We start from the raw sequence: 14,082 nt of genomic DNA, 5'->3' as shown, positions 1-14,082 counted from the left end.
CAATGCCCGCCTCTTGTTGGTAACTGATTTTTAACCGGAGCCCCGTTTTTAATTGAGCGGCCATTTGTAGGATCAGAAATACTGGCGCACCTGGAGACCGTATGGGCTGTTTCAAACTTCAAGCCAAGTGCCTGGAAACCTGTGGCTCCCCAGATGCTATTTTTATTCAATTCCCATCAGCTCCAGCCACATGGCCCAATGGCCAGGGCATGATGGGAATTGTAGTCCAACACCATATGGAGGCCCAGACTTTCTACGAGTCTCGTATTCCTTCTCCTTTGGGTTGGTTTGCTGCTTCTTTGTTTCTTGATGTAGACCATAGATCACAGACCATAGATCATAGGCTCATTGGAGTTAGAAGGGACCCTGAGGATCATCCAGTCCGGCCCCCTGCAATTTCAGGAATATTCAGCTATCCCATACAGAGATCAAACTTGCAACCTTGGTGCTATCAGCACAACACTCTGGTATGGTTGTCCCCAATGTACTCTTGGTTTATTTTGCATCAGTGACGTAGCGTGGGGGGTGCAGGGGGGCCCGGCCGCACCGGGCGCAACATCTGGGGGTTAGGGTTAGGGGGCGCAAATCCACGGGTTAGGGGGCGCAAACCCACGGGTTAGGGGGCGCAAATTACTTGCCTTGCCCTGGGTGCTGACAACCCACGCTACGCCACTGTTTTGCATTGTACGCTGCCACGAGCAATTATAATGGAGAGACACAATATAAAAGCACTGTGGGTTGGTGGAGAATCAAAAGTCACATTAAAAAGATATTGGGATATGAAATCCCCACAATGTCAGTGGTTCCTGAACTTTCGCCCTTTGGACCGCTTGAAAATCACGGAGGGTCTTAGTGAACCATTTGGTGGTTTTTCCGCCTGTATTGCAGCTAGATGCTGTGTGGTTTTAAATTGTATTTTTATTGCTTCTTTTATTTCTTACGTATTGTGTTTCGTACCATTCAAATTCCAGCGTAGTAAAATGCAATACAAGAAACGAAAGATGCAATAAAAGATGCAATTAAAAATCAATAGGAAGAATATAATGCATTGGGTGTGTCGTCTCCCGTCTTCAACCACAAATCTGCGGAGACACCATGGAGCGCCTGAACGAAGGACTACAGTGGGGAATGCTCCCCCCTTCCCAACATCTAGTGTTCTTTTTGCTACCGTATTTTTCGCACCATAGGCCGCACCGGACCACAGGGCGCACCCAGTTTTTAGGGGGGGAAATCAAGAAAAAAATATTTCCCCCCCAGCCCCAAAGAGCAGTGTACAGGCTGCGCACAACCTCTCCCTGCCGGAGGGGTTGCGCGCAGCTATGGAGCAAGCCAAGGCAGGGGGCGGGATGGATCCCGCTCGCTGTTTTGGCTTCCCCTTTAGCCTCGTGCATCCTCTCCCTCCCGGGAGAGGCTGCGTGGGGCTAAAGAATCCATAGCCCCATGCAGCCTCTCCTTGCCGGGAGACGCTGCACAGGGCTTTCCTGGCTTTTCTGGGAGGTGGGGGGATTCCCTCACCTTTCGCAAAACCGGCAGAAGCCGCGCACACTTTAAAAGGGCTGCACGGCTTCTTCTGGCTTTCCTGGGAGGTGGGGGGATTCCCTCACCTCTCGCAAAAGCCCGCAGAAGCCGTACAACCCCTTTAAAGAGATCGCGGCTTCTCCTGGCTTTTCTGGGAGGTGGGAGAAGCAACTGCTGTGGCCAGTCAGTCATTTCTCCCTCCTGGGGAAAAGCCCGCAAGAGTGCACGGAGCTTGTGTGCGGCTCTTGGGGGCTTTTCCCGACTGCCTCCCCCCTGCATTCGCTCCATAGGACGCACACACATTTTCCCTTGCTTTTTAGGAGAGAAAATGTGCGTCCTATAGTGCGAAAAATACGGTAAGTTATGTGGGTGGATTGGTCAGTGAGACCAGACCACAGGTCTCTTACATGGTCTCTTACATGCAGGCTGCACACAGAACACTTTGTGAGAAAATATGGAGACTGACCAGCACGTAGGTGTGGAAACTATTGGAATCTGGCTGGTGCCAGCAGCAAGTTGCCAGTTTATTTTTAATTACCGTATTTTTTGCTCTATAAGACTCACTTTTTCCCTCCTAAAAAGTAAGGGGGAAATGTGTGTGCGTCTTATGGAGTGAATGCAGGCTGCGCAGCTATCCCAGAAGCCAGAACAGCAAGAGGGATTGCTGCTTTCACTGTGCAGCGATCCCTCTTGCTGTTCTGGCTTCTGAGATTCAGAATATTTTTTTTCTTGTTTTCCTCCTCCAAAAACTAGGTGCGTCGTCTTATAGAGCAAAAAATACGGTATATACGGGTCTGATTTGGGTAAAACTCAGGATTCTCTGTTGCTACGTAATGCAGTGTCTATTAAATGCCATCCTCCTTGAGCTGCATAGATTTAAATCAGTAAGAAAATGGCTAAGGTGCATAGAAGATGGGGTGCCCTTGGAGCTGGGAGGTCTACCCCATAAGCAAATGTAGAACTCCTTGAATTCTTGGGCCTTCAGGTTGGCTATCTGCTGCGAGAAAGGGAGCGGCATTTGGCACCCTCACTGGACACAAAAGTTCAAGGGCTCCCACCTCATTTATCTCGTTAGCAACCTCCACCTCCCGCAGGGCTTGCCGTTTATGAGCTGGGCTGATAACCACACATTGACATCTGCAGGGCACTTTCGCTTGAGTTCAGACATTACATATTTCTGTTTCGCTAGTGATATGAAAGAACCTTGCTCTGCAGCACCCAAAAGACCTCGGAACGGATCTCGTGGCAGAGCCAAACTAGACAAGGCTCCATGCTTTCAATAAGCAGTTGTGTGAATGGGGTTTTAAGAAGTAAATAGCATCTGCCCTCCCCTCTTCCCCCAGTTCAGATAGAGACCCTGGCTGGTGAGGTGGTGTGCCATGGAAGCTTTGCAGGAAACACACACACACACACCAATGCTTGCTACTTGCATTTATGCCAAAGGGGGATTTTCTACCCATGCAAAGAGCGATCACAGGGTGAGTGGGAACCTCCTGTGCTTGCCATTACCTTTTAAAAAACCATCTGCGCAATGGTTAATTGCAAAAGTGGCGTATCATCTCCACTGTGGTTCCATTATAAATCTGAGCTGATCAAGTGTTTTGTGATTAGCAGAGATGGCTCTGTTTTTTTAAAAAAAAAAACAGCTTTGGGAGACCTCTAGGCATTCCACCCCCACAAGCACCCCCACACCCACTTTGTGTATTAAAGCTTTGGCCCAGGGCTGAAAGCAAATAGCCTGTTTTAAATTGCTGTTTGTACCTAGAAAATCAGTGACTCATTTATCTAAGAACAGCACTTACCTTCTGCATAATTAACAACGTTTTCTTGGTTGTTTCTTTTTGGTTTTTTTCTAAATGGGCACTCCTCTGAAATGTCCGCACTTCTTTTCTGTTCTGGAAACAGGATGGAACAGTGTGCCACGTTGGCACTGTAGAGAAAATACTTGGTGCTTAGACGTTGGGGCCCTTTTGCTCCTCCCCCATAAGTCAGAAAACTGTAGTCGGCCTTAGCTTGGCAATGTGTGAATCAGGAAACTCCGATTCACAGCTTCCGAACGAGACAGTTTAGAGTAATCTTACAAATCCTGGCCTGCTTAGAAGCCCTTAACCATAGTTCCAAGGTTGGATGTCACAGGAAACACTGGTTAGCTGTGGCTTGTTAGTTTGTTTTCCCACTTCTGATTGTGCAACAGAACCTCCTCCTGTAGCCCCACCCCACGCCCCTCAAAGTCTGATCCAGAAGTTTGGGGAAATGCCCAGAGTGGATCTGGTGGGGGCAGGCAGAAAGAATCAGAGAAAATCCTTTCGCACAGGTGGAACTCTGTTTACGCAGCACTGGAAGCATTCCTAATCCAGAACTTGATTGTGTGCACCATTTGGTGATGTCGAAGAAGTCAATACATTGTTTGCCCATCACTGATTGGAGTAAAACCGTATTAACGAGGAGAGAGGTGTGGAAGGGGATTTATGGGTCTGTATACAGGTTATGGGTGGCTCTGTGGTCTAAACCACTGAGCCTAGGGCTTGCCGATCAGAAGGTCGGCGGTTTGAATCCCCGCAACGGGATGAGCTCCCGTTGCTCATTCCCAGTTTCTGCCAACCTAGCAGTTCGAAAGCACATCAAAGTGCAAGTAGATAAATAGGTACCATTTTGATGGGGAGGTAAACGGCGTTTCCATGCGCTGCTCTGGTTCGCCAGAAGCTGCTTAGTCATGCTGGCCACATGACCCGGAAGCTGTCTGCGGACAAACGCCGGCTCCCTCAGCCAGTAAAGCGAGATGAGCGCCACAACCCGAGTTGTCCGCGACTGGATTTAATGGTCAGGGGTCCCTTTACCTTTATACAGGTTTTAGATGCCTGCTTAAGTTGCCTTGGTGCACAATTTTCAGCTGTGCTTTCGGAGTTATCATGTCTAGAATTATGGAACAGAGAAGCATATCTACAAGTTGGCTGCAGGCCTATCCATACTTTCTGTTCCACCAGTTTAATCCCCTGAGATGTTCCCCAAATAATTTTGAAAGCAGGATGAAGATGCTGAGGATTCTCTCCCAGTGAACCCTACTTCTCTTTCCCCACAAAAGTAAAATTCCTAAGGATCCCCATGACTGAGGGAATGATTGTTGAACCAGTTCTTAAGTCTGTAGTTTAGCTGTAGTCTGAGAAATCTTTAAACACTGTCCCTTATTCTTTTTAATCCTCCACAATTTGTTTGCCATCGTGGATTTAAAGAAGATTTTAACGTCATCTGTTCCAAGCCAGCTCTGACTAACTAGTTGGATATCCTGCCCTAATCCAGATTAGAAAGCTGTAACTGTTAAGATTACACACAAAAGGTTTAAATCTGGTTAACGTCTATCTAGTTCTTGTTCTTTTCTGTGTAGCTTTTGAAAACCTTTAGCTAAGCTTTATTTGGTTCTCTTCCTTTCTCTTTGACACAACGGATAGGTGGGAAATGTTGGATAACAGAACTTTCATTTTAAAACTCTATGTTTCCTAGTTAAGTGAAACTGCAAAATTTCTCCAGCTGGAGTTTTGTAGGAATAGTTGCATTATTTAATAGAACTTGTGTGTGCGTTTTGCCAAAGAAGGTATTCTGGGTGATGTACAATGGCATCATGGTTTGCACATAAAGCTAAGTCGTGCTGTGTTCAACCAAAGTCAAGGTTTGTTTGGCTATCTGAACCGACCCCTCCAGCCTAATCATGATTTCTTTTCTATCAACAAACCACAATCTGAAGTCAAGGTTTGTTCTTGGCTCATGAAGAATGGCTTGTTTAACTTTTAACTCTGGTTTGGTCAGAACTCAGCAACCTTTTGGCCACCCCATCCCAGATACTTGCAAGGCCACAGAGGCAGAAGGCTCTAAGAGCAGCTGGAAAATAAGACAAGCTTTGGAGTCACAGCTTATTCATTTGCATGTAAAACAAACCATGGCTTTGTGTTATGTGCAAACACATGTGCAGTTTCCCCTCTCTTAGTTTTTTTGTACCAATGTAATTTTAGTTGCATTGTTCAAAAAAACTCCAAAGGGGGAAGCATCAGTTAAGGTTGACACTAGAAAGTTATGCCCATCAAGCTTAAATGGAGACATGGAGAAGCGACTGAATTGGAATAGTGTGGCAACAAACAAGTTTTAAAATTCTTCTCCTGGGGAAATTATCCTACCCGCAAGAAAGCAATGTAAGTCTCTTCCCATTGCAAAGCATTAAGCTGCCATATACTAGGTCAGACTCTCCATTTGGCTCCAATGCTGTTGACAAAGACTGGCAGCATGTCCAAAACACTTCAATATTCATAGGTGAATATGCACGGGTGCAATCAGATGTTTGGCTGAGGGGTGTATGGATCATATTTTGCTGTTGAAATCAACCACTGAACAAGCCACTTCTTACGAGCCCTTGTGCAAATGCTCCTAGAGTTCTGTGATGAGTGGGATTTTTGTACAACATTTGCAGCCACGTAGCTTCACGAATGCCCATTTTTATAGGATTCCCCATTCCATACGGCACCCCTCTCCAAGCATTTATCTTTCTTTCCCCCTGCCCTACCCACAGGATAAACAATCCTGGCAGAGCGAGAGGGAGATTTTCAACACCCCAGGCATGAAGCACGAAAACCTTTTGCAGTTCATTGCGGCAGAGAAGCGAGGAACAAACTTGGAGGCAGAGCTGTGGCTGATCACAGCTTACCACGACAAGGTAACAGATGTGTGACTGTGTTGTCATCTCGATAGCTGCAGGAAGACCTGAAGCAAACTGAAGGGGAAGCAACTCTACACACACACAAACACACACACACACACACACACACACACACACACACACACCCCTCTTCCCCTTGTAGGGGAAGCCAAGAGATGAGGCAGGTTTTAAAAGCCCACTCACCCTCCCAGAAGCAGGGCAAAACTAAGAGAAGGGAAAGAGATGGGATAAACAGTGGGGAAGGAGTTTAGTTTCAGATCCTACTTCCTTTATTCACCAATTCATTCAAAGACCCTCTTTATCAGTGCTTCCACCTCCTGAGAGACGGCGGGATTACCTAGAGGAGAATTAAGAAGCAAGGGGGCAGAATGGGGACTGCTGGAGGTGGAAACGGCCATCAGACTTTGAAAATCTGGTGTCACCTGATTTAGGTTCATCACTTTTGTAGAATTAATTAAACTAAATAGTTTTAAGTGCACTTTGAATAAATGTGAAACTGAGGGTTACTGTTTTGAATTTCATTGCATTACTATGTTCCTTGGTGGGTCGTGCAACACCCCCCCCCTCCCATTCTGATTAATGCTTTTTATAGGGTAGGGTAGGTGGCACTGAAAATGAGTTTATGGGACCAGGGGTGTGGCTGCTTCTCTGGACGGGTGGAACGTGGTATGTACACATCAGCCACAACATCGCAGGTGGGAACCACAGTGGGGCTCCCTTGCCGTTCTTATACAGACGTCATCAGGTTGTGCAATTTTGCCACAGTTAAGGCTGCTTAGCCCAGAGGGTATTTTTTTTTTGTGGGCTTCTTATGTCCAAAATGAAAACATACCTCTGCTTTTAGAGAAAAAGAGAGAGGATTTTTCTGCTCAGGGTGCGACCTAAGGTTCGAGAAACTTGCCGAGTTCTTTCCGCAGAAGCTGGAAATCAATAGGGGCTTTTCAGACAATTTGGTGCCATGCAGCCAAAAGTTAAGCAGCTTTAAATCCCTTTTATTCCAGAGGGGAAACTGAAGCCTATCTTTAGCTCTCCCGTTGAAAGGAACACTACTTGCAACTCATTATCATATACCGGTTTTACTCAGGTGTAACTCCCACTGTGTTCAGTGGGACAACCCCCAGGTAAATGTACACTGGATTGCAGCCTTAAAGCACTTTACTTGGTCAGGATTATGCCTGTGATTGAAATGCAGCCTCTGTGGAGCTCCCCCTGAGCCTAGCCCAGAGGTTCCAGTTGGTGCAAAGCGGCTGTGACTAGACCATTGATGGGGACAGACTATCGCCAGCACACAACTCCAGTGCCCAGAAGTCTGCATGAGCTGCCCATAGGTTACTGGGCCAAGTTAAGGGTTATTGTTAGTGGCTCCCCATGGCTTGAATGCACGGCCATCGGATAGCCCTCTTCCCTACTGAATTTCCAGCACCTACTAAAGACTATTTTTTATTCCAGCTGGCATTTAAGATTGATTTTATAGTTTTGACTTTTTGTTTGGTATTGTATTCTTGCAAACTACTATAGTGACTATTGTAGCTAAGCAATATTATACATTTTTTAAGAGGCCAAGTAGGAGGTCTTGTCACCTGGGCGGCCCAGGACCTCTATACATCCTGCCCAGACTTGCACCCCAGAGAGGTCACTTTGATGCTGCTAACACAGCAAAACAACAACAACAACACATGGGAAGTAGCAGTTGCTGGTTTCTGCAGCCACAGCAGGCGCTGTGATTCTCCAGACCCCCGGAGGCACACTCCATTGTCTCTGAATAATGGCAAATTGTTTAAATAAATAACTATTGTGAACTGAATGCCCCTCATAACTATATCTAGCTGCAATAAGGGTCTTTTGAGCAGCCAGGGTGAGGATAGGGAAGGGAATCCTTGCTACACATCATGTTCTGATTCTTCCAGGGCTCTTTGACTGACTACCTGAAAGGGAACATTGTCAGCTGGAACGAACTCTGCCATATAGCAGAAACCATGGCTCGCGGACTCTCGTACCTGCACGAAGATGTCCCTTGGTGTAAAGGAGAAGGACATAAACCTGCTATAGCACACAGGTACGTGGGGTTTTGTTTTTGTTTTTAATATAGGCAATTGTGCCACAAATCCAAGGGTGTGTACTTTGTATGCAGAAGGTCCCCTGTTTCAGTTGTGTTCAACAACCACCTCACCTGCAGTAGAACACCAGTCTTAAGGGGAACCTTCTTCCGCAATCTCATGCCCCCTTCCTAGTTTTTAATACAGCTCCCATCAGTCCCAACCAACATGGCTGTACCATTTTTAACACACACACCCCATTATTATTATTTTTGCTGGAGGGCACCAGGTTGGGAAAGACTGATTTATACAAATTTGCCTACCAGGTTATGCTCCTCGGGACCAAGCAATGGTAGGTATAGCATTGTGCCCGTTTCATGAACTGCAATGATGGAAGATGTTCTGGGAGAGGGAGAGCAATGGGAAGAGAATGGGTTGCTATCTAACAAACGCAGCCCTCCCCGCCGCCTGCCAATTTAAAGCCGCAGAGGGAATAAATGAGTCATTGTAGTGCCGGTGAATAGAGAGTTGTCTTTGGATTCATGAAGACCCTGGTTCAAGTTCTTTCCCCTACTTCGAACAAGTTTCTGTCTCTTAGCAAAACGTGGAGCCTGTTTTTGTTGCTGTCGTTATTAACCTCGGGCACCAGGACAGTGTTATGCGGTGCTTTATATAAGGAGCGTGCCCTCATAATACATTGTCAGGTCAATGAAGACGTTTCGCTCAAGTCCTATTAGCTTGTTTGTGTGGGAAGGAGCCGCTCTTAGTTCTGAAGCAGAGAAGGAGAGGGAGAGAGAGTTGTGTGTGTTGGGGAGGCACGAAGGAAGAAGAAATAGAGAGAAGCACTTCTATCCAGTAAGGCCTGTGACCTACAGCACAAAGAAAAGAGGCACAACTCTCGGTGTGTGACCAGGGCGGCCTCATTTTGCTTACATAAGTGTAAACCCAGCTAGGTGTGCTATCCAAGCTCAGTGAAAGAAAGCCGTAGGCATAGCGGACAAGAGAGAGGGGAATGATACGGGTGTGCAGCGAGGATTCAAAATGTGTGTTTGCTCACTGATTGTGTTTCAACTCCTTCCTGCAAGGAGCTCAGGATAAAATGGAGGTATCTCATCTTATCCTCACAACAGCCCTGTGAGGTGAGTTAGGCAGAGAGATGGTCACACACACACACACACAGAATTCCTGCTCCATGATTGCAGTCATGGGATTGTTGTCTTTCACATGACGGTATGTGTTTTGACTCCACAGAGTGGGAAGTGACGGAAACAGGACGTTTGTGTTATTGTGTTTCGTGAAGTGGGACTATTGTCCTTTGTTCTTTTTCTCTTTGCTATCTCATGCTAGAGAGAGAGGGAGCCATGTTACAGTGCTCCGTGTGTGTTTATATGTAAATAAAGTAGATTAGCCAAAATGCTGAGTTGCTAAGGTATGTTACGCATGTTGTGCAAACTCTGCGGATCCCTAAGTGTGCCGGTGTCTGTTGGCACTCGCTGTGATGTTCGGGCTGAAGAAAGCTTTTGAAGCTTCCGAACGAACGCCCAGGAGGGAGAGAACATGCCTGTCGGGCATGTGTCTCTGCCAGGGTCCTACTCGAGTGTAGGCTGAACTCCTGACACACACACCACTGAGGAGTAGCCAATGTGGGACCGTCCAGTCGTTGGGCTAAGGCATAAGAGCTTTTGCGCCCAAGAATCTACTTCCATCAGTTGTTAACGGTCAGGGATGGGGGATCTTTTTCACTCCAAGGGCCAAATTACCTTCTGGGCAAGCTTCCAAGGGCCACATCTCAACCCTGGGCAGGGCTATAGGCAAAAGGAGGCAGAACAGCAAATGCAAATTTTAGCTCTGGTCAATGGTCTAGTTCCTACATGCCCCCTCTTATCTTCCTCCCAGAGGCATTATCCAGCCAGACAAAGATACTTGGGGTGCCAAATTGGGCCAGCAAGGAGGGTGGCCTGGGGGGAGAGTTTTGAGGGCCAGATAATGAGGCGTGGAGGGCCCACATTCAGTCTCCAGGGGTTCTCCGCAGATTGTGTAGAATCTGGACCACGGAAGCTTATGCCACAATAACATTCAAGAGCCTCAAAGTCTTCCTGTCAGGGCCACTGCAGCAGCCTTGACACGGCTCCCCCTTTGAAAATCCACATCAGCGCCAGCGCCGTTTGGCACGGCCTCAGCTCAGAGGTTTTCAGACTGTGTGGAAGCCTCTCAGAGGTTCCTCTGTTAGGGTACCTGCAATGCCAGAGGAGCTCTGTGGACGATGGCTTCTGTACAGCCTGCCTGTGCAAAGGGGGTGTTGGGGGGCTCTCTAAGGTGCCCTGTCAGTTGATATGGTTGGTGGCGTTGTGTGTGCACATTTGGGGGTGCACGCATGCCTAGAATTCTCTGCAGCATGGCAGTGTTTGCATGGCAGATACATAGGGATAATGTCCACGCAGAAAGGATTGAAGGGAACAAGTCTGGAAACTATTGTCCTGGCTTTCTAAGTGCTGCACTGCCCCCTGACGGCACTTTATTGCACACACTTAAATTGCCAGCAAGAGAACAGAATCTGATTTCATAGAATTGTAGCGTTGGGGGGATGGGAATCCCAGGGTCATCTAGTCCAACCCCCTGCTGTGCAGGAGGAGGTTTCCGTTTTCGTAAGCAGCTGCCCCCTCTTTGAATCTATACTGGGGCGTTCTTCCTTCCTTCCGCTAAAGTTCTCCCAAATCCACCACCACTTTCTGTTATTGCCCCTAAACAAAAGCAAGCGGTTTCCATTCGCAATTAGCAATCGCTTTAAAAGTTCATTGGGACATGATGTCTTTTGGAGACAGGTTACCCGGAACAAATTGTAGCAGACCCATCTGGCTAGGCCAGGTGTCTTATTCTGCCGTGCAATTAACTCGTTACCTTGTCCATAGCCTTTCACACATTGCGTTGATGCTCACATGCCTCAAGGGCAGCTCTAGGAACACAGGAAGTTGTCATAGACAAAGCCAGGCCATTGGTCCATCTCCAGGGTTTCGCTGTCCTGCTTGCTGGGTATCAAAGCTGGAGCCGTTCTCCATGTGTTCAGCCACTGAGATCATTGCATTTTCCTTTATCAAAGCTGGCCAGAGAAGCTGGAGGATTTCTGAGATGGCAATGTGCTGGTCACCCCTCATGAAGGTTACATGGGAGTTTTGTCCTAGTATTAAACAAAAGTTGTTTTGTTTAATCCTAAACAAATAAGCATCAATTGTCGTCGTCAGTGGCTCCTTGCTCCAGAAGTTTCATCCGTTTTAGTTTCTTAAAATAGGGGAGACATTCAGCTGAAGCTTCACTCAGGGGAGACCTGTAGAAATGAATGCACATGACTAAATTAGGCCCATTCATTTTATGTTGTGAATAGCCCTGAGATGATGAGGATGGTGATGGTGGTGATGGTGATGGTGATGGTGATGGTGATGGTGATGGTGATAATAATAATAATAATAATAATAATAATAATAATAATAATAATAAAAAACACAACCTCCAGATGTTGTTAGACCACAATACAGTGGTACTTCGGGTTACATACACTTCAGGTTACAGACTCCGCTAACCCAGAAATAGTGCTTCAGGTTAAGAACTTTGCTTCAGGTTGAGAACAGAAATCGTGCTCTGGCGGCACAGCAGCCGCAGGAGGCCCCATTAGCTAAAGTGGTGCTTCAGGTTAAGAACAGTTACAGGTTAAGAACGGACCTCCGGAACGAATTAAGTACTTAACCCGAGGTACCACTGTACCCATCTTTCTTGACCACACTGTTGATGCAGAAGACAACACATTGGCTGCCCCTGTTACAAGTAGAGTAAATAACATTCTGTCAAAATATTGCTCGCCAATTTCAGTGCTCAGCAGCAGTTCAGCCACCTCTTTTTCCTCCATCTGGGCCACTGGAATCTGTGGTGCCAGTTGTATCATACCTCCAATGTTTAGGATGTGAGGAAGACCTTTCTCTCAGAAGAATAGAGAATCGCAAGAGGATGCCGTTCCCCTGCAGGGCATTCTGTGCCCTGGGAACTCACTGAACTCTCCTCCTCTCTCTGCTGCGGCGTCTCTCTCCGTAACGTATTCTGACAGGAGATTTCAGAAAACAATTGTCTCTGCCCTCATTAATTACGTCGCTGGGCCCCGCTGTTGTCCCGCGGTCCGACGGCAGGGTTACCACAGTGAATTGAATTGATGGCAGGAGAATTATAATGCCAAACACACATGGGCTTGCCATCTGCTGCCTAAGGTCTGTAATTTAATTATATTCACCCACATCCCTTTTTCTTCTTAACCCACGCTGAAAATGTTAGAAAGTTCAGGAATGACTTAATAGCCAGGGCTTTTGAACTTACAGGGTAGGTAAGGACAAAAAGTGAGGGAGCCAGGGCAACAGCTACGGTTCCAGAACCTAACAGAAAAGGCCTGGCTGAGAAGTCTAGATGACATAAAAACAGCAATGGGTTTTAGAAACTTATTGTGTTTTTGCTTATTTATTGAATTTCCATCCCTCCTTTCCTCTTGAAAGAGCCCAGAGCGGCAAACAGATGTAACATATAATACAAAAACAAAGCAAACGTTCCAAAACTGATTTTTTTTTTTAAAAGTTACAATTAAAAATATCTAAAAACAGTTAGTCTTAAAGCAATTAAAGACACTCTTGCATCCAACAATCTTATGGTTGCCTGGAACATAATTATTCAGTCGCCAAATCCTTGGATAAACAGGAATGGTTTCAAATTCCTCCTGAAGGTTGATAATGAAGACGGATGCAACTCCGAGACAGGGCATTCCACCTCTGGGGAGCCACCACCGAAAAGGCCGTGTTGGGGTGTGTGTGTCCTATACCAACTGGGCAGCCCCCCGGTGGTGGTGTAGGACGAGCTGGTCTCCAGGTTGGCCTTATTTTACTTGCTGGTCTTTCCGTTCATGAAAAACAAGATCAAACCCACTTCTCATGCTTACATCCGTAGCAGAACTCACATAGGCATATTCACCTGGAACTGGCTATTTCAGAGCGATGGTATCTGTGACCTTAATTCCCTCCTCTTTCCCCACCCCCCTTGCAGGGACTTCAAGAGCAAAAACGTATTGCTGAAGAATGACTTGACAGCCGTGCTAGCAGACTTTGGGTTGGCTGTACGGTTTGAACCTGGGAAACCTCCAGGAGACACCCACGGACAGGTAACGCCTGCGGCTTGGCAAAAGTGTCTGCTTACCTCCCTTAGCAACACTTCTCAGTGCATACAGCAGCATTTCCTCGGGACAAGAAATTATACCATTTTTAGGGACAAGACGTAGTAATTGTCAGATTAATGGGCACACTTAGTCATCACCTTTACTATAGCTTGCCTGTTGGGAAAACTACATTTCCATGCGATCACATCATTGTTCACAGAATCCACCTGTGCTGTCCAGCAGAGTCCCTGGACTACGTCTGCAGCAGAATCAGGTTTCAAAGTCCTGAATTGGGAGAATGGGCCTCTTGCCACTTTAGTCAACCACTGACGCTTCCATTTTTTGAATGCTTCCAATTATTTTATTTTAAAAAAATATTTATTCACCTGTAGAATGGGGGGGGGGAGGTTTTTGGTCAAAAGAGAGAGAGGTGCCAGTTCTCACATCTTGACAAAAGTGCCGTGGGTGCCAACACCAAACGACTGCCATGATCCGCAAAGGAAATAGTGGTGATAGCGCTCAGTAGCAGTGAATACAATCACAAAAAAGATGTGTTTGTGTGTTTATATGATATATTTAAGAATCCAACTCCCTGCAAGGCGAATACTAGGCACAACAGTGACTGGGTTACCTTGGGACCTTTCTCT

General features: G+C 46.6%; 1 protein-coding gene across 2 annotated transcripts in view; it reads left to right on the top strand.

Annotated features, from left to right (window-relative positions):
• Window positions 1-14,082, top strand: part of ACVR2B (activin A receptor type 2B) — a 125,706-nt gene that overhangs the window by 104,417 nt on the left and 7,207 nt on the right. For both annotated transcript variants that reach the window (XM_083467053.1, XM_083467052.1), the window contains exons 6-8: window positions 6,074-6,217; window positions 8,128-8,276; window positions 13,327-13,441. In XM_083467053.1, coding sequence (XP_083323179.1) covers window positions 6,074-6,217; window positions 8,128-8,276; window positions 13,327-13,441 — 408 coding nt within the window. The remainder of the gene's footprint in view (window positions 1-6,073; window positions 6,218-8,127; window positions 8,277-13,326; window positions 13,442-14,082) is intronic.

This window comes from Podarcis liolepis (genome assembly GCF_965112155.1).
Source record: "Podarcis liolepis genome assembly, chromosome: 12".
In the NCBI taxonomy this organism is placed as follows: Eukaryota; Metazoa; Chordata; class Lepidosauria; order Squamata; family Lacertidae; genus Podarcis; species Podarcis liolepis.
The sequence above is the reverse complement of the archived record's forward strand: the minus strand, read 5'-3'. Positions and strand labels throughout refer to the sequence as shown.